Genomic DNA, 20,166 nt, shown 5'->3' on the forward strand with positions numbered 1-20,166 from the left:
GATAACCTACTTCCTGGTTGCCAGAGACCATCTTCTTGCTGAGCCCTCACATGGAGAAAAGGCAAGGAATACCCCAAATTCTCTTTTATAGGGCACTAATCCCATTCATGATGGCTCAACTCTCATGACTTAATCACTTCCCAAAGGCCCCACCTTCTAATACTATCACATTGAGGATTAGTTTTCATCATATGAATTTGGAGGAGAACATAAATATTCAGTATATAGCAGTTTCCTTTCTCAGAGGCAAGGTGACTTTTCTCAGCCCAGGTGAAGAACTTTGTTTCAGAAAGTCTAGTTAGTAATGAAATTCAGTAGTTAAAAAGGAAAGAAGGTGTCATTGTGTCAGTCAGGAAGGAAAGAATCTTTTTCTTTCCTTATATTTGCTTCTTATTTTAGTGCACCCTTTCTCCTTATTCAACAGTATTCCCCCAACAAGTTGCTTTTACTCTGGCAGATAGTGTGATTTGGGTATATATCAGTACTTGTAGAGAAATAGTCTCTGAATATCTTTGATTGTTAACTCCCATCAGTAAAACTTTCTGAGCACAGAACCCCAATACATACATTGATTTATAAACTTTATCCATAAATCACTATACTTGTATGCTCTGTATATTCGAAAAATAGAAATATATAAACAGCTATATAAATAGATGAATATTCCAAGATTTTCTTCTTGCCTTCCAAGGAGACTCTTGTCTGTCCTCAGGTCAGAGATCAGCAATTTGAACAAAATTGTCATTGTGGTCTATTGGTCTCCCAAGCATCACTACATACCTAATTGATAGTGTAAACAACCTTGCCTTGAACACTTTGGTTGAAAATATTTAACAATTTATCGTAGAGGAGATTCTCAACCAAACTGAGTGTAATCCTTAGAGTTCCAATTATAGAAGCACACTAACAAATACAATTGCCACTTCCACCAGAGCAAATATACTCTATTAATAGAGTCATGTTGAATAAACAAAATTCAGAATGAAAGCAGATATCGGCAGCATGTAACCTACACGCTAGGTATTATTCATTGGAAAAACAGAAACCATTTATATATTCCTCAGAGTTACAGAAGCTTCTTACTACAAATTCTTGTCATGGGCTTTTGGATACTTAGATACACAATGGAGAACTCCTTTTGTGGCGTTACAGCCCTTTAGGGAGATCTATTATGCCAGGGTAGGCACTGTCATTCACTAAATCTGTTGTCCTGTTGCAGGGGCTGGATCTCTCATGGGGCTTAACCAAATGGGGTTTTAATAATTTCCTTCCTGTTCCAAAGACCCAGATCTAAGCATGGCATTGACTCTTAATAAACATTTCATTTCCCATCATTATTCATACTATTTTGAAAGAACCTACCAGCACTTTGGGTAGCCCTACTGCTCTAATTACTTCAAAAGAGGCTTAAATGAGTTGCATCAGCAAATAAGAGTGGCCATAAGATCAAAGTGGATTTATGCTACACAGGCTTGAAGAATAAGTTTTCTCTAGCATTAGATCAAAGCGTATGGGACCTAGAAAGACTATAAAGTTAAAAATTTTTGTCCTCAATAAGAAGACAAAATTTATCAATTACAGAAAATGAGATAAAATCTATAATACATTACCAAAGTGGAATAGTTTTCGTAGATGGAAAATATTAGGGACATATTTGAGCCAGAGTCTGTAGCTTAACATACAAACAAGAGTCTCCCAGGTCAGAAAGCAGCCCCACCAATGGCTGAAACTAGCCCTTTATCACAATAAGGAACTGAGAAGTAATCAAAGCATAATGTTGCTCTTCTCATTTCTCTTATAAGTCCCAGGAGGATCTTGAAAGAAATCAACAGATTTCTCATATTCCCACTTTCCCCATCTGCCAAGCTGAGATAACATTAACTATGGCATACTGTCTCTGTCTCTCAGAAGACACTTGGGTTACTTGGAACTTGTGGGAATAAAACTTGAGGAATTATTCTATAAACAGTAGATTTTGAAAAGCACTTTTTCTGCGTATAACATTTCTTCTAATGGCCAATAAATACAGAAAACAAAAAAATAAAAATAATTTAAAATTTACACTGTATCAGTGTTTTTACATCATTCCCATGAAATGTGGCTGAGACTCATTTGCAAGGAGTTGAAATATATTCACAATGAAATTTGAATTTAACGAGTTTCCAGAAATAAGGTAACAAGTTGCCAGCCCTACTTTGGAATACAGTAAAATCAATAATTAAAGCCCACCTTGCTCGAAAACATTTAGCTATGCTCCCTTTCTCCAATCATCTGTCAATAAAAGTTACATTTATGTTGGTAAGACTTCCTTTTTTTTAATTTAATCTAATAACTTCTTAGGTTAGGTCCATGGACTGTTCTACCTAATGGAACCTGTGCTTAAAATAAGTAGGCTTTTTCAATACCTGCTGAGATGCACTTCAGTGAAATACTAGTATTATTGTCTTTGAAAGAGAGGGTCACAGAGAAGAAGGAGGGTATTCTGGAATACCTTGCAGATCAGACCCTATCATTAAGCAATATGTGTTGACCAGGCCTTGGTTCTCTTGATCACTGCCCTTCAATTTTCATAGGTGGGATCTTCTAAAACCCATCTGAGACTCAGGCTTCTTCCACACCATGAACCCTGTGGTGATTTTATTTAGCTAAGATTCAAGAGCTTTGGCCCATAGCTTGGTATCAGCTAACCCTAGATAAACACTAATGGGTCATTGTCATCACTGTCATTAATTTATGAACAATCAAGTTGATTGGGAAGCTAATGAGCTTTGGACACAGACAGCTCTGGGTGTGAATCCTGGATCTGCCAGTTACTACCTAACCTTTCTCAAATCTCTTTCTCTGCCCTCCAATTTCCTCATCTCTGAGGAGGAGATAATAACACCTATAAGGGTCTGTGTCCATGGAGATCTATCTATCTACAGTGCTAGAAGAGGTTTTGGTACATCGTAGGTACTCAATTAATGCTGTTTCCCTTTGTTGCTCCCTTTTCCCTTTCTGTGTTTAGGTGTAGAAAGACTTCAATTTCATTACACTCTGCCACTTTGCATAACTCATACAATCAGCGGTTGATATTCATGCTAGGAATGGTTGCATGTTGTAAATCCAGCCTGGAAATTTAGGTGAGGTCAGTGCTTACAAGTAATTGGGAATCTAAGCTACCTTTCCTTCTTTTTGCTCCTGTATGCTTTGTACATGCGTCTATCATAGAACTTATGACACTATTTTGAAATTATTTGTGGTCAGTGTGATTTCTCCTCAAAGACAGAGTTGACATCTTATTCATCCTCAACTTTCCCATGCCTGGCATAGAGTGTGGCTCACTAGTTGTGCTATGGTTACTTCATAATATTCATCTACAAACAGATCTGCCTTGTTCAGCCTGACCAGAAAAGGAGTCAACCTGTTTCACAGTGCTCAGACCTCTTTGAAGGAGAAACAGATACGTGCACGCGCACACACACACACACACACACACACAGACTTTGGGTACTTTGTTTTATTTATTTTTTTTAATTTTTTTTAACGTTTATTTCTTTTTGAGATAGAGAGAGACAGAGCATGAACAGGGGAGGTTCAGAGAGAGGGAGACACAGAATCTGAAACAGGCTCCAGTCTCTGAGCTGTTGGCACAGAGCCCGACGCGGGGCTCGAACTCACAGACCGTGAGATCATGACCTGAGCCCAAGTCGGCCGCTTAACTGACTGAGCCACCCAGGCGCCCCCAGGGTACTTTGTTTTAAAATCGAGCCATGTATTAGGCAATCAGATTTTTTGAGATTTTTTTAATGGAGAATTTTCCCTCGGAATTGACACCCCCCCCCCACAGGGACAGAGGTCTACATAACAGCAGTTAGTACTTGTTGCCTCCTCATCTATGTCCAGCCCAATGATAAGGCAAAGAAGACAATATCTACTGACATGCACATTCTCAGTTGGAGAGACTCATAAGCTTTAACAATTTGGGAACAATATGATTGAAAACTCGTGGGTTGCTAATAAGTAGTGGTACAAGTGTTAGTTATAACTAGTAAGCACAATCACACTATTGTAATTATCGTCCCTTGTATAATTAAGTTGTCAAAGTTGATGAGAAAGAGGATGCATGCTGTAGAAATTTGGAGACTCAGGAGATCAGTGTGGGCTGAAAATGATTTCATATAAAAATAATTATGATAATAATTAGCATTCACATGGTACCTTGCAATTTACAAAGTGCTTTTACAGCATTATCTAATTTTGCAAAGGTTATGAACTGGCCCTCAGATACTATGTGATGCCAATAGTAAGCCTCCATGCCAAACCTTGAAAGTTAAAAGATGGCATTTGGGGGATAGTGAGAAAAGAGAGGATTAATACTGCATTAAAAAGCAGAGAATCGGCCAAACTCATTGGAAAGAAATAGATTTCAGAAACTCAAAAACGTATCTTGTCAAAGAAACATTTGGCCCATATTTTGATTTCATGGTGCTTGGCACTTTTTTTTATTTTTGGGGGGAGAGTTTTTGATGTGCAATTATAATTATGAAGTTTGCTCATTTGGAACTAAAAGATTCTCAAAACCAGGGGACAGTTGAACCCTATTTAGAGGCAAAACCTAGAACGATATGATGAAACCACCTAATGTAAGTAGAAGCGTAGTTAGAGGGGAGGTATGAGGAGATGATTAATGTTTCCTTTAAAACTCAGGTATCCATTTCCTAGAGAATCCAGACTGATGTGTAGGATGCCGATGACAGCCATATTTTCCTTCCCGCACCCACAGCTAAAGGTTGACCTTTCTCTGTCATAAACGGCCTCATCGAAAACCTTGACTTACAGCGAGTCCATCAAATGCAAATGTGAATGAGAATTTACCGTGGAAGTTGAAGAGACCTCTACCTGCCACCCTCCCTCTCCTTCCCTTGCTTTTTTGCCTCCTGCTCTGCCTTCCCCTTCAGAAGTGCAAGGTTACCTGGATTGCCAGGGAAGGAGGCGTCTATTCAAGTTATTGAATAGATGAACGGCCGAGCATGTACCAAGTCAAGTTATTGGATTACACAGGAAGCCAGAATCATCTAGATAGCCACGAAGGCAGCCCGGGCGCTGCGCGAGCGTGTCGCTGGCTCATTTGTAAGCCTTTCCAGATGTGGCAGCCGCGCGCGCTTGGCGGCGGTCCAGGAGGCCGCCTGCAGTCGGCGCTTCCCGGGCCGCAGTGCGAGCCGCAATGCCGGGATCCTGAGGGCGCAGGGCTCGCCGGCGGCTCGCCCCCGGGCCCGGCGCGCACGCAGCCCGGCCGCCCCGCGCAGCGACGGCCCGCAGCCGCCGGAGGACACCGGCGGGAGGAGAGCGGCATGGTCGCGACGCCAGGGCTGCGCTGAAGTCCCTGGCGGGTGGATGGGGGACCCCGAGGCCCACGTGATGGCTCGGCCCCTGAGAGCCCCTCTCCGGAGGTCCTTTAGCGATCACATCCGAGACTCCACGGCTAGAGCCCTGGATGTCATTTGGAAAAACACCAGAGACAGAAGGCTGGCAGGTGAGGGGCGAATGGGGGAGGGTGGGATGAGAGGTATTAAAAGGAAAACAGTTCCATACACGGACGCAGATATTAACTCGGATAATTAATGATCTCATCGGCTGGATAAAGTTCCTCCCTGCCGTGGCAATGATTTCCATCTCCCTTCCTCTAGTATTTAGCATTTCTGGGATGTTTTTTTCTCTAGTGCCTCTCTGGTTTCTGGTCTGATTATTTCTAGATAAGGTTTTATGAGAGGTGTGTGGGGGGTTTTCGTTTTTTGTTTTTTTTTTTTTCTTTTAACCTTGGAAAGAGAAGCAAGGTCGTTTTGAGTGTCAGGAAAGCAGTCGTGATGAGCAGCTTCAGGCAGAAGCACGGAGCTCTGCTGTGCTGGTGGGGGTCCGCCGTGGGGCTGGTCTGGCCCGAGGTGGCCTGGTCTCTGCAAGAGAGGGGCCTGGAAGGGCTGTGTGTCAGTGGAGTAATCTGCCCTGCCCTGTGAGAGCCTGCTGGTATTTCCTCTGGCAGCCTGGAGCTGCTCTGAGTTCCAAGCGGGTGTCAGGTATGCTGGAGGCAGGCGTTTGAAATATAATAAAACACAAATACAGTGGTGCAATTCAAACGTACTTGGGCTCATGTGACACCAGCCAAATGGCAGACTGTGTTTTAAGGGGTACACTAAAGAAACAGGAACTTCTGCCTGATCCTGGTTTTAAGAATACGAATTGATATAATATAGCATTTTGCAATAAAATAATCTCTCTGAATTCAGGAAAGGTATCCTAGTCCTGTTTCATGGCTCCTCCTTGTTTGCTCTGTAAGTCTCTCTATTTATATCATCTATGTGAATGGGTCAGAAATGATATCTTCTTAACCTTTTTGGGTAATCCAGTTGTTTTTCATATCCGTATGAAGTTTTGAATTGTTAACAATTTTACAAGTGGCCTCCAAGTGTCAACAGATTTCTGTGCTGTGTGTTATTGGCAAAAGGTCATTTGGCTTTCACCTAATAGTCCTGACATGACTTGAAGAGGGGAAATTTAAGGTTGGTGATTGTGACAAGACAGATTATGAAGATAACATGCTAGTTATATCCCCTTATAGGCTGTAAGCTTGTCCTAAATGCTCGTGAAAATCTTTCTCCTTGTTAAACCAGATAATATTGCCCAGTATAGGACAGAGTAAACAATGTCAAGTCTAATCAGAAAGTAAGAGAGAGAGAGAGAGAGCAAAAGATTTTAAATTTAACCATTTTATTATGGCTTTAGGATAAATCTTTAGCTAAAGATTTTAAATGTAGCCATTTTATTATGGCTTTAAGATAAATCTTTAGCAAAAGATTTTAAATGTAACCATTTTATTATGGCTTTAGAAAAATAAAACCTTTAAGAAACCCAACATTCCAATAAGTTTTTTTTAAGCTGTGTTATCTGGTGATAACAGTTTGCAATTGGCTAGAGGAAGTGTAAGAACTAAGATATAGGAGTATAAAGTCTACAACTATAATTGGTTGGCCCTTTCACAGCAAAAGTGTTTCCTTCATTGTTGTCTTATTTGACAAACCCATTGTCACAAATGGAAAGGTTCCACAAACAATGTCTTATTAAAGGTAACGCAAAAATATCTTGTGCTTTGGTGTTTTGAGAGTAAGACTAAATCAAACATTCCTGCTTCCCCTTATATTTTCATAAATGATGATATTTTTGACAGCTATTGGCCTCCTAGAATAAGGATATTATCCCTGGAAAGTTGCTGCTTCTGTCTTGTCATTTGTCTGTGTGTGTGTGTGTGTGTGTGTGTGTGTGTGTGTGTGTGTATTTGCCTATGTGTGTATACACACACACACACACACACACACACACACAGAGTCTCTATGTGGCCAAAAATAGCATCTTAAAGCATCTTAAAGAAAAATAGCCACTTAAAGAAAAATAGTTACTTTTTATATGTGAGGAAAATTAAGCATTTCCACAGCTCTGACAGCAAATGGGATTTTAGCTGTCTATGTCCACCCAAGAAAGAAATTCTTTATGTTGCATAGTTTTTCTTTTTCTTTCCTTTTTTTTTTTTTTTTTTGGTATATATTGACCTCTTAGGCAGTTTACACAGTAGCAAATCCAGGTACTATACTTGAAAAGAAAGAATTTTGGCTACCACAACTGACTGATTACTGGGGACTTGGCCCTTTTCATGCCTCCCCTGTGCTTGGCGCATGGGTCATGGCTCAATCAATGTTTGTCAGATGGAGACTGATTCGGGGCACATCCAAACCTCAAGAGCACTTACTTCTCGTGTTCCCCTCAAACTTCTCCTCTGCACCCAACCTTCCCACTGACCAAAGGCTAAATAATACTTGTCAATTATCCACAAAAAGTCACTTCTCTAAACACCAGATACAATCTCTACTGCGTATCATACCACTTTGCCCTCTGTTGCGGAATGGAGGGAAGTAGAAAGTCCAGATCTCCTGCTTCACTTTATGTTGTGAAATTAATGAAGTGTCATGTAAACAAGGTTTCGAAGCCTCTGAAGAAAATGCTTCTTTTAATACTACCTGAAATGTTATTTTCATGATGATCATTACTTTGATTAGGTTCATCAAGTTTCTCAAAAAGTAATCAGAGGTTTCAGTTTCTTCCAGAGTTTTAAAGTGTTTGGCCACGGGAAAAAGTTTTAAGGTTCCTCGTTGGGTATTTTATCTCTCAGTCAATCAATAAATCAATCTCTCTGTCTCGTGTGTGTGTGTGTGTGTGTGTGTGTGTGTGTGTGTGTGTGTCTCCCTCTGTGTGTGTGTGCATGTGTGTATCTCCCCATCTCTGTGTGCATGTATCTCCCTCTGTCTCTCTGTCTCTCTGACACACAAATATACACACTCGATATAACTTAAGAGTTCCTAGTTCTACTTTCCCAAATGATGTCCTGTGTATGCAAACCATCATTTACATTTCCTTGCCTTAAAATCCTTATATATAAAACAGGGATTCTGCCTGTTATTTTTAAGGATCCCTGTCCCTATGTAAACAAAATACAGAATTGTTGCTGGGAAAAGACCTTCAAGCTGTAAGGGGTGATGGAACACACTGTCTTTTTTTTTTTTTTTTAACATTTATTTATTTTTGAGACAGAGAGAGACAGAGCATGAACGGGGGAGGGTCAGAGAGAGGGAGACACAGAATCCGAAACAGGCTCCAGGCTCTGAGCTGTCAGCACAGAGCCTGACGCGGGGCTCGAACCCACAGCCGCGAGATCATGACCTGAGCCGAAGTCGGCCGCTCAACTGACTGAGCCACCCAGGCGCCCCTGGAACACACTGTCTTAATCGCATCCTCCTTCACATGGAATTGCCTTTTTCTGCCCAGCCACAACCCACAGGGTTTCTCTTACTCCTGTTCTCTCTACCACCAAGCTCACAGGTACACAGTCTCTTTCCTGAAAGCAGAGGATGGCATCTACGTTTCAGGGAATTACAACTTTGAGGTTAACAGTGGTGATGGCGAGAGTAGACAGCCCTTCTCTGGACGAATTGTGCATCCGTCATAAACTCTAACATGTCCTCATGGCGCCTGTACTGCCTCCTCCCTCCCGTTGGGTACCCAGACTTCGTGCCTTTGTGGTGTATTTCATTCCTGAAGATCTGCTGCCCCTTAATCCTTTCAAATAGGGCTTCTTCGTCTTTTTTGTGCCAATGGGTCTTTTTTGCATCCTGGTGAAGCCTGCAGATCACACCTCAGAATGATATTTTTTGGTGTATAAATAAAACACGTAGAATTATGTGTTAAAATATAGTTATCAAGGTATAACTATACAGTTTATAGTTAAATATAGTTTATATAGTAAAATATAGTTATATATAGTAAAATATAGTTATCAAGGTATTCCAAACACAAAATTGTTGTGTAGTAATAGAAAATGAATGAATTGTATCATAGATGAAGATGTTTAAAATATAGGGAAGTAAATATAAATTAAATGTTTTTTAAAGATGCCAGTAAATATAGTAATATATAGTTATCAAGGTATTCCAAACACAAAATTGTTGTGTAGTAATAGAAAATGAATGAATTGTATCATAGATGAAGATGTTTAAAATATAGGGAAGTAAATATAAATTAAATGTTTTTTAAAGATACCAGTGTGCACATTGTTATCGTTAGTTAGAAAAAGAGCATTAAACTATGTTGTAGTCTCTGATTCATCTCCTTGTCACCAAACATTATAGATAGAATACTGGGGAGCAAAATCCATATCTGGGTGGGCAATGTGCAAACTTTTAACTTGACTGTTTGGTGGCTGAATGGGGCCAGCAACGATGTCATGCGAACATCTGTGGAAGTTGATTGCACAAAACCACAATCGTGTGTGATCTGGGGTGAGTGTGATAACTCCCAAAACTCTAGGGTAGGAGTGAGTGTAAATGATATTTTGTGATAGCTGCACCAACTGTAATGTGATATGGAAAAGTCTGGTTTCTATTGGGGACAAAGTCACAGGGACAGCTAATGACATTGTGTGCGAGGCAGGGGGAGGTGACAGTTGGTCAACATTCATAATTGGAAGAAATGCCAAATTCCAGTTACAGTTTTGTGAAAATAAAAATGAAAATTTTCCTCATCCAAGTTAATGGACATCCTCTTCTACCCTTAGACCCTGAATTAAGAATCCCTACCATATCCTCACTTCAGCTTCCAAGTACTTCCAGTCAAAAATTCTCCTAGACTGAAATGCTGGGCTCTCATACATGAGATGGCTGGAATTCCTTGATGTATATTCGACAAACTCCGCAAACAAGTTTGGGCTGATGTGCCAATAAGACTGCCTCTAAGGAAAAACAAAAGACACTAATATTCAGACTAGAAAGAGATAGGGAAGCTAAAAGAAAGAAAAACCCAGATGACATACATGCACGTAACTTCATCGGTTTGCAAAGTGGAATGGAGAAATAAACCAAAAAGAAATTAAACAAATTAGCCTTTATTTCACGGAATCTAATAAGGTAAGAACAGCTCACATAGCATAAATCACACTGACTGTTTTAAAAAGTATTCAATATAGGGCACCTGGGTGGCTCAGTCAGTTGAGCGTCCGACTTTGGCTCTGGTCACGCACGACCTCATGGTTTGTGGGTTCGAGCCTAGCATCGGACTCTGCTGTCAGTGCAGAGCCTGCTTCAGATCCTCTGTCCCCCCCTTTTCCCCAGGAAAATTTAGGAAAATCTCAATCCAAGTGAGGTTCAATGGACATAGAATAAATTCAACATGAGGTTGGATCCCCTGGGGGATTCTGTTGACTGTTCAGTATCTTCTATCTTTTGTGAAATAGAGTTTTACATTTCACCTGACTAGGTCTCCAATTCACTAGCAAAATGAATGTCTGACGTGCTCTGTAATACATTGGCTCCCAATTCAATGGGGCATCAGGAATTCTGGCCCATTTCCCATGATGGGAAACCACAAACACTGACTCCTGTGAACTGTCTTCTGCTCATTGGTTCACAGAGGAAAACAAGTAAGGGCATATTTAATGCCTTTTAACCAAGAGTGATGTATGCTTCAAAATATGCAGGTTCCTCTAGTAAACAAAGACTTCCCTGGATGCATGCAACGCTATGTTAACATTTTAAAGGGTTGGAGAGACAACCATTAATGGTGCTTCATGAGACCCCGTCACATTTCTGGAGGGTAGATGCAGTATGTATCTATTAAATTAGATATTACTATTCCAATAAAAGAGGAGCATGTTGATGTCAAGGTTGGCTCTGATGAGAGAAAACCTAATATATTGGCTCAGAGAGCTTGCTCTGACATCAGACTTCTGGGTTTGAATCCTGGCTCTTCCACTGGATAGCTTTGGGCAAGTCAGTCTGTTTCTTACCAATATAAAGAGGATGGTCATAGTACTTATGTCATAAAATTGTTTCAAAGATTAAATGAGCCACTGTGTAGAGTGCTTAGAAGAGTCACTGGCATATAGCGAAGCCAGAGTGAAACTCTATCAGTTTGGTTGTTATAACCCAACTTCCCTTTTCCCCATGCCCTATGTCCTTTGAAGTTTCAGCCTGCTAGCATGACATCACTATAATTTGTCTAAGCCTTTTGGGCAAAAATAGTTCAACCAGTCCAAAAATATAAAATAAAAGGTAAAATGTCAATGGCAAATGGACTTTATTTCCTTACCTCTGGAAGAAAAAAACAAAAACAAAAACGAAAAATCTAACGAAGATGACTTCTGTGCAGATCTTGCTGAATTGCAAAACGGAATGACTTGAGAATAATTGTTTTTGCACACTGATGAAGAAATCACTCCTTGCATGGCTTTGTCGGGCAACATATACAATATCTGAAAGTCTTCCCAAGCGAGTTGGAACCTGCTTTGAAAATTGCTATATAGATGGAGCCAAACATGGAATAGAGCACCAGCACGAGCAGGCTGGGGTTTCAAGCACGTGGCGCAGCTGTGGAATGGGAAAAAGTATGCTAAATGTCAAGGCTGCCACTTGAAAGGGATATTTGGGCCACCTCCCTTCCTGGAGCAAAACTTCTGCAACTTTCTTCATTTAAAATAGTATGTATAAGCTGTCTGAGTATTTTGCCAAAGGTCCTTATAACTATAATAACAAAATGTGCCCAAAGTCAAAGGCATGGTAGAAGGGATATATTATTTAGTTACAGGTATGCTTAAGGATCTGAAGCTATATCATAAAACCAAAACTTTATTTAAAAGAACATTCTACTGGAAGCTCTCTCTATTCCAGAGGAATTATTAAGGTATAGTTTGAAGTTAAACTTGTCATTGTATACGTTTTTCAGTCTCTGATTATAGTCACTTGCTTTTAATAGTTATTCTTTTTTTTTATTGAAGCCTAGTTGCACACAATGTTACATTAGTTGTAGGTGTACAACATAGTGATTCAACAACTCTTTTTGTTAGGCTGTGCTCCCCACAAGTGTAGCTACCCTCTGTCACCATACAACACTATTACAATACCACTGGCTATATTCCCTATGCTGTACCTTTTCTCCCCATGACTTATTCATTCTGTAACTGGAAGCCTGTATCTCCCACTCCCCTTCACACATTCTGCTCATCACCCTGCCTCCAGCCATCTGGCAGCCATCAAACTGGCCTCTGTATTTATGAGTCTGTTTCTATTTTTTGTTTTTTAATTTGTCCTGCGTTTTTTTTTTGATTCTACGTATAAGAGAAATCATATGGTATCTGTCTTTCTCTGACTTATTTCACTTAGCATTATACCCTAGATTCATCCATATTGTTTTAAAAGGCAAGATCTTATCCTTTTTTATGACTAATATTCCATTATATATATATGAATATACACATTTATATATATATGTATATGTATGTATATATGTATAATATATGTGTATGTGTATATATATACACACACCACATATATATACACACCATATATTGTGTGTGTGTGTGTGTGTGTGTGTGTGTGTGTATATATATATATATATATATATACACACACACCACATTTTCTTTATCCATTCATGTATGGATGGACACGTGGATTGCTTCTATATCTTGGCTTTTGTAAATAATGTTGTAGTAAACCTAAGAGTGCATGTCTTTTCAAATTAGTGTTTTCATTTTCTTTGGGTAAACACCCTGTTGTGGAATTAAGGGATCATATGATATTTCTATTTTTAATTTTTTGAGGAACCTCCATATTGTATTCTACAGTGACTGCACCAATTTACATCCCACCAACAATGCAGGAAGGTTCCCTTTTCTCCACATCCTAACTAACACTTGTTATTTCTTCTCTTTTTGAGACCAGCCATTCTAACAGGTGTGAGGTGATGCCTCATTGTGGTTTTGATTTGCATTTCCCTGATGATTAGTGATGTCGAGCATCTTTTCATGTACCTTTTGGCCATCTGTGTGTCTTCTGTAACCTGTCATTCTTGAACAAAGATGATATGGCATCCAGGAAGCACATGCTGGAATTATTTGTGTATGATGATGAGAGGAGTTGGCATTGATCCTCCTGTGCTCTTGCCCTGTTGCTTGTGAACAACCACCTAGGCTGAGAGCTCTAAAGGCATTGTCTTACTTAATCTTGAAAATAATCCAGAGAGGTATATACTACTGTTTTTATTCCCATTTAAGTATTTTCTTGGCATTACCTTAAAAATCTATTAGTGAGTATATATGCACAGAACTCAGAAACACCCAAATCTATCAGTCATTACCAATTAATCTCACATATATTTATTGAGAGCCCATTGTATGCAAAACACTGTGCGAGGTAATGGTTGACAATAGGACAGATGCACTGTTGCCTGCCAGCCATGAATATGACACCTGAATTCTACCTTTGAACTCGAGAGGGGCCCTACATGGGAAAGTGAACTCCACTGTAGTGAGGAAGAATAAACAGTGTCTCTTAAACACTGAGGGCTGTCTAAAACTCATCACTGATTTGTTCTTTAAACCACTGATTCTCAGGGAGATGAGGGAAGACACAGTGGTAAGGGACAGTATCAGAAAAAGCATATGCAGCTTTTAAAAATCTGCTCGATGGATTTATTGTTTTCAGAGTACAAACTGCATCTTACAAAATGCTGAAGATAGAGAGGGGAAGCATGAGTGGGAGGGACGGGACATGAGTACAAAGATTGTACTTCCAAAATGTCATGGAGCGATAACTTTAATCATTTTTTGAAGACGATATGCTGATGTTTTCCAAAGTTTAAGTATCCTAAAGTATAAAATATGTCACTGGCTAAAATAGGGTGCTCTTGTGATTCAGAAATCAGAATGAAAATTGGAAGTTGTACTTTAAATATCTCAATTGATGGCGGAGATCACTCTCAGATTTCAAAATACGTGGGCTGTAGAACTGAAATTGACTGTTGCAAGTCTTTTGTGATTCCACAGAATTTCTTAGGGAGTTGAACTGGAAACCAGGACATCTTCTTTTTTCCATCATAATTTGATGAATTTCCATCATAAGTTGAGATATCCATATTGCATTTTTAAAGGAAAAGACAAATAATGATGGGTGAGTTGTATTAAAAATGTAATACAATTATTATATTATTAAATGTTACCAGTAACCAAAATTATGTTAGCTAAGCAATAAAAATAGTTAAGGAAATAGAATTCAATGATTAAATAGATAATTATAGCGAAGCTCCATATACAAGATGATCTTTAAAAATTCTAGTCCATTTTGGATCAGTGACATCCTAGAGTGCTTTTGAGTAGTTTGAAAATTAATGATCACCTATTCAGTGAGTTATTAATGAAATCCATGAGAAAATTACCAAAGAATATAAGAATTTACATGAATACTGCTTTTATTAGCTTTCACATTTGTAATTAAAGCATATTTTGAATACTGACAATATGTTCATGTATCGTGGCCTCATTTTCTCTTAGGGGTGATTTTACTAGTAATTCCAAAGAATCTAGTTAACTTCAGTTTCTTAGTGTGACCAGTAGAGAGGCTGAAGGATGAAAGAAGCAGGAAAGTTTTTAAGAATGAATGTTTCACTTTCAAATAAGAGGCTTAGAGAAAGAGAAAGTATGGGACATGGCTCAGACACTGAACAGTCAAGAAGGCAGACAAAACATCCATCCACTGATGCAAAGAGTAACAAAGAGGGGTTTTGTACTGGATGGGAATAATCTTTTATTAAACTACAAATTAGCTAATATTGGTTGTGCCCTGACTATGTGATAGACAGAATGCTAGGAGGTAGAAAAGACGCAAAGGTAATAACTGTGTCTGAATTTCAGTAGTCTAGAGTCTATTTGGCAGGAAAAAGTGACCTACAGAGAAAACAAGATTCTAAGGCCTGACTCGACAGGTACCATAAGGTATTTGCTGACCAATCAGTACTTCCCTTCCCTCCCTCTCTCCCTGTCTCCTCTCTGCAGCATCAATTCACCTCTGGTCCAAATGTATTATAACAATAGGATATCCACACTGTTTTATCACCACTTGCTTTTCTGTACGGTGTCATACTCATGCTCATTTGCACTCGAGTGAACATTATTTTTACATTAAAATTTCCTTGACACAACTACCTTTTAAAGTCATAATTATCTGGACGCCTGGGTGTCTCAGTCGGTTGATCATCCGACTTCAGCTCAGGTCATGATCTCTCGGCTCATGTGTTCAAGCCCCATATAGGGTTCGTTGCTGTCAGTGCAGAGCCTGCTTGGGATCCTCTGTCCTCCTCTCTGTGGGCCCCTTCACTGCTTGTGCATGCATGCACGTGTGTGTGCGTTCTCTCTCAAAAATAAACATGAAAAGAATTAAAAAGTCATGGCTATCACTTTTTCGCTATTGCTCACGGCAATGGAAGCATTTGAATCATTGCAGAAAAGAGTCTCTATGCCACTATGAGGATGTGTTAGTAGTGATGCGTGTGTGCATGCACATGCCAGGAGGGTGGTGTGAAGGTAAATATGGGCATTTCAGGTTGAAGTTGTTTTGCAGAGTAACATTGGTACTTTCAGCCAGGTAAGTTTTTTGGATGTCCCTCAGTGTTTGAAGAAATTCATACACTACTAGCTGGACTGACTCACCAAGTTGCTCCCTCCACTGAATAAAACTTTAAAAAACCAAACAAAACATAAAGTACTCCACTATGATGTTACTCCACTTTACCTTAGGAAGCAGTAAGGTTTGCCCTCTTAGAAACAGTCATTGACCTACATCTTGCATTTAGCATTAACTCAAATGTGTTCCAGATCTAAAGTTCCATAAAGACTCGTGAGTGGCAGCCAAGAAGCAGAGAGCGCAAAGAAGGCATTTTTGTGATTTGCCAGGATTCAGACCCTGACTCCTGATTATTTGACAGTAAAAATATCTTCATGTTGAATTTGATCCTCCATAGCAGGACTTTCTAATCAGTAAATTATTTCAGTCAAAAACTGAAACACTCTCAATAAAAAACAAATTAATGACTTCTAGACAAAACCACCAAGACCTAGTGAAAAAACATGGCATATTACTGCTTGGTAAAATCTTGCTTGGGGATCTCTGAACATTCTGATGCCATATATCACTTTTCTCTCTCTGTCTTTTTTCAGGCATTTATTGACAGGAGCACATGTAGGCAATTTCAAACACATGCAAGTGCACACACACACACACACACGCACATGCCTCAGGAAGCCATAACTTCAAGGAACTCCTCCATATAAGATTGAGGATTCCTGATTTACAGGATGCTGATGTGAAAGTCACAAGGTAGCATGTGGTTGTTGACGACTTGGGGTGGAGGTAGGAGCTCAGCACATTTAATGATGTCTAGACTTTGTTTTATCTTGCATATTTTTTGTGACATAGTTAGCTTTTTGCAGACCACTCTCAAATCACTGACTCAGCATTCAATGTGGTTCTGTTTATCATGATCCATCATCTCTAATCTGGTTTTGAATAGCAGGATGTTGTAGGTCCAGATTGAAGTGTGACCTCTGAACGTTTTCTATTCATGCTTGATTACTATACGCTAGAGGTCTAGACAGTGTTATTGGTTTCTCACCAACATAAACATCTGGCAGAAAAAAAAAAAACTAAACTAGATGAGTAAGAGCATTCCTAATCTACCTTACAATATGCTGTATTTAAAATAAAACTTTTTTTTTAAATGAAGCCCATCTCAGGTTGAAAAGGATGTCATCAAACATATTGTTTTTCAACTCTGATAAGACAGTCTTTGGACTATAATTTTTCACTGATGAAAACAAGTTTGAACATGTAATTGCCGAGTGCGGTAGAAACATCTTTCCTTTGTGCTTTAAAAGAAGCTAGAATTTCATTTAGGGAATTCCAGCCAAATGAAATTAGCACATGCATGTTGACTCATGCGTAGCTTGTGGATGGACAGATGAGATGACAAACCAGTGGGGACGGGGAAGAGAGATGATGGGGCCAAACCCACAGCAATGTGGGGATGTGTGTAATACCAGATCTTCTCGAGTTTTATTTTACATGGGTTGATTATCATGTTCTAAGAGTTATTAGTTGTATTGAATCTATGCAGAGGGCTTTTTTAAGAGCCAGAATGCACCAGAGTAAAGTACCGTGACACTGAATCACAGGGGGAAACTGAGGCCCTTCCTTTATGCTGGGGCTGCAGACCACACCCAACCAAATACCAACAAAACATGCCCGCAGTGAAGACCACCAGGTTGGAGAATATAGACGGATGACAAGACAACCCAAAGTGTTTGCCTCACTCTTGCCTCTGTATACAGGTAGAACATACAACAATATTGGGAAAATAAGACTGGGAAGTTTACACTTAGATATTATAAATTTATGAAATGTACATTCAGTAACCAATTGCAATTTATATGCATGAGTTTGCATAATTTTAAGCTTATTTGTTTTCATTCTTTTTTCTTTCTTTTTTTGGTAGGGTACAAAAGAAAGATAGAGAAACATTTCCTCTATTCCTTCAGTTTTGGGGTTTTTTTTTTTTTTTGATGCATTGATTATTTAGAACCCAAGACTGTGTTTCCAACCAAAGCTCTCTGGCGCAGCATAATCATTGCACAACCAAAGATAAACACAGAGGGTAAACTTCAGAAAAATTATTTCAAAATAGTGCCTGAAAATCTATTGTAATAGATGCCCTTTGCACCACTTAAGATAATAACAACAGTCCGTGACCGGGCCCTCTGTACATACCCCAAGGATTAGCCAGCACATCAGAACGAAACTTAAGAGTCTGGGGAAAGGGGGAAATAAAAGTTTAATTTTTAAAAAAAGAAAGAATGAAAGGAAAAAAGAACACGTGGTCTGGGAAGGGCATTAACAGGGAGGTGAGGGCAAACCACTGCTTGCTGATGCTGCCCTCTTGGAGACAGGACAATTGAATCTAAGCCACACACCCACCTCCTCAGTCACCACCACACACATTCCAAGCTCCCATTCTTGTGAGGCCAGTTCACAGAAAATGTTTTTATTTCTGTGACCCTGAGCACAACTCCTGTTTTGCTGTGTAAAGATTCCCCGAGTGAACCCTCATGGCCTTATGTGATTAATCCCTACCACCGGCCCACACATACCCCAACTCTCAAACTTCTTTGTGATTATCTGCTCTTTTTCTTTACTTATCTTGTACTTAAGTGAGATACTGAGTTTAATCAGCTCACAATGCATAATTTCTCCTTGTATGTAGCTTTCTTTTCCTTGTTCCATATTTTTCTCCCTATTCTGACTTAAAATATTTTAACTGATTACTAAAAGACCATTACTTAAGCTCTCTACATAAAAGTGCATGTTTTCAAATCACAATAACTTATGCAATGTCTCTGTTTTTATATGGAGTCTAAGAAAATGGTGTTTGACAACTTTTATTAGGATAGCAAAAAGCTGACCCCAGTACCATGTACCAATGGAGTTCTAAGGTCAAAAGCCAAGTGCTTTTAATAACTTTTTAAGAGTAGGTAATCATTGCTCACTTTGAAAACTGAAGCATGTACTAATTGCTTTTGTAAAACAAAGGTGATGTTGCTATAGCTAATGGTCCATGCACCCAAACCCTGGGAAATCTGATCCCGGTATCTCATGTGACTTAAGTTGCTGTTTTCATAACATACTCATTGTTTTTTGATTCGATACAGTTTGGATAACATTTGAAATTGGTATCTTTGCTTTCTAAAAACCTTTTCTCTAAAACTATCTTTAGATATGTTATCAATTAACTAGTAGCAATATTACCTTTATTAAATATTTTAGACATACAAGAAACCCATGTATCAACCACTTAATTTAAGTAAGAAAAAAAATTAAAGTTACTATTTTAAAATAGAAAATGTAAAATTACTGTGTGCCCCTCCTGGATCATATTTCCCTCCTTCATCCTCCCAACTCCCCCTGCAATTCTCCAATCCTGAACTTAGTGTTGAATCATTCTCTTATTGCATGTTCTTATTACATATTTAAGTAACCTAAGGCATTATTAATTATTTTTTTGCACATTTAAAGTCTGAAGTGGTACCATACTGCAGTATCCTTCTGCAACTAACTTTGCTCAAAATGATATTTTTGACATTTATTCATGCTAAAACATAAAGATCATTTATTCTTACTTGCTGGTATGCAAATATGTCATGATCTATATATCTGTTATCCTCTTGAGAGGCATTTAGATTGTTTCCAGTTATATGCTATTGCAGGCATCTGTTATTAGTGGTACTATTGCTCATACCTCCATGTACATATGTGTAGAAGTTTCTGTATGGAAGAGTAATTCATCTAAGGAGAGAACTTCATATTCTAACATATGCACATCTTACATCGCCAAATTGTTCAACACGTTTTACGCACCCACCAATGATACATAATACCCAATACGGAAGAGAATTTATCAAATGCTATAAAAGTCATAGAATATTTACTTTGAAAAACATAAAAATGTAAATGGTATAGGTAATATAGTAAGAGTCAATTTTATATATATGTGAAAAAATATATGCATATATACATACATATATATGTATACATATATTTGTATACAGATAATAAGCTTATGTATGTATATCATATATATAATTGTATCATGAAGAATTTTTACATTTTAATAGAATTAAGCAAAGACTAGATGAGTAAGGTTTGGAATGAAGGTTATAAATAATGTTTCATTTTAGTGTGTTTTTTCGTGTAGGTCAGCTAAAATGCA

At 38.8% G+C, this 20,166-nt stretch overlaps 1 protein-coding gene across 8 annotated transcripts in view; it reads left to right on the forward strand.

The window, feature by feature from the left end:
* DLC1 (DLC1 Rho GTPase activating protein) overlaps positions 1–20,166 on the forward strand; it is a 426,214-nt gene that overhangs the window by 236,631 nt on the left and 169,417 nt on the right. Inside the window, exon 6 of one of the 8 annotated variants that reach the window (XM_047855884.1) lies at positions 10,136–10,262. The exons of 6 other annotated variants lie outside the window; for them this stretch is intronic. In XM_047855884.1, coding sequence (XP_047711840.1) covers positions 10,136–10,206 — 71 coding nt within the window. In that variant the 3' untranslated portion in view covers positions 10,207–10,262. Of the gene's footprint in view, positions 1–5,240; positions 5,516–10,135; positions 10,263–20,166 lie in introns of those variants that run through there. One more of the 8 variants, XM_047855881.1, reaches the window with a different exon arrangement.

Source organism: Prionailurus viverrinus, chromosome B1 (genome assembly GCF_022837055.1).
Source record: "Prionailurus viverrinus isolate Anna chromosome B1, UM_Priviv_1.0, whole genome shotgun sequence".
NCBI classification, from domain to species: Eukaryota; Metazoa; Chordata; class Mammalia; order Carnivora; family Felidae; genus Prionailurus; species Prionailurus viverrinus.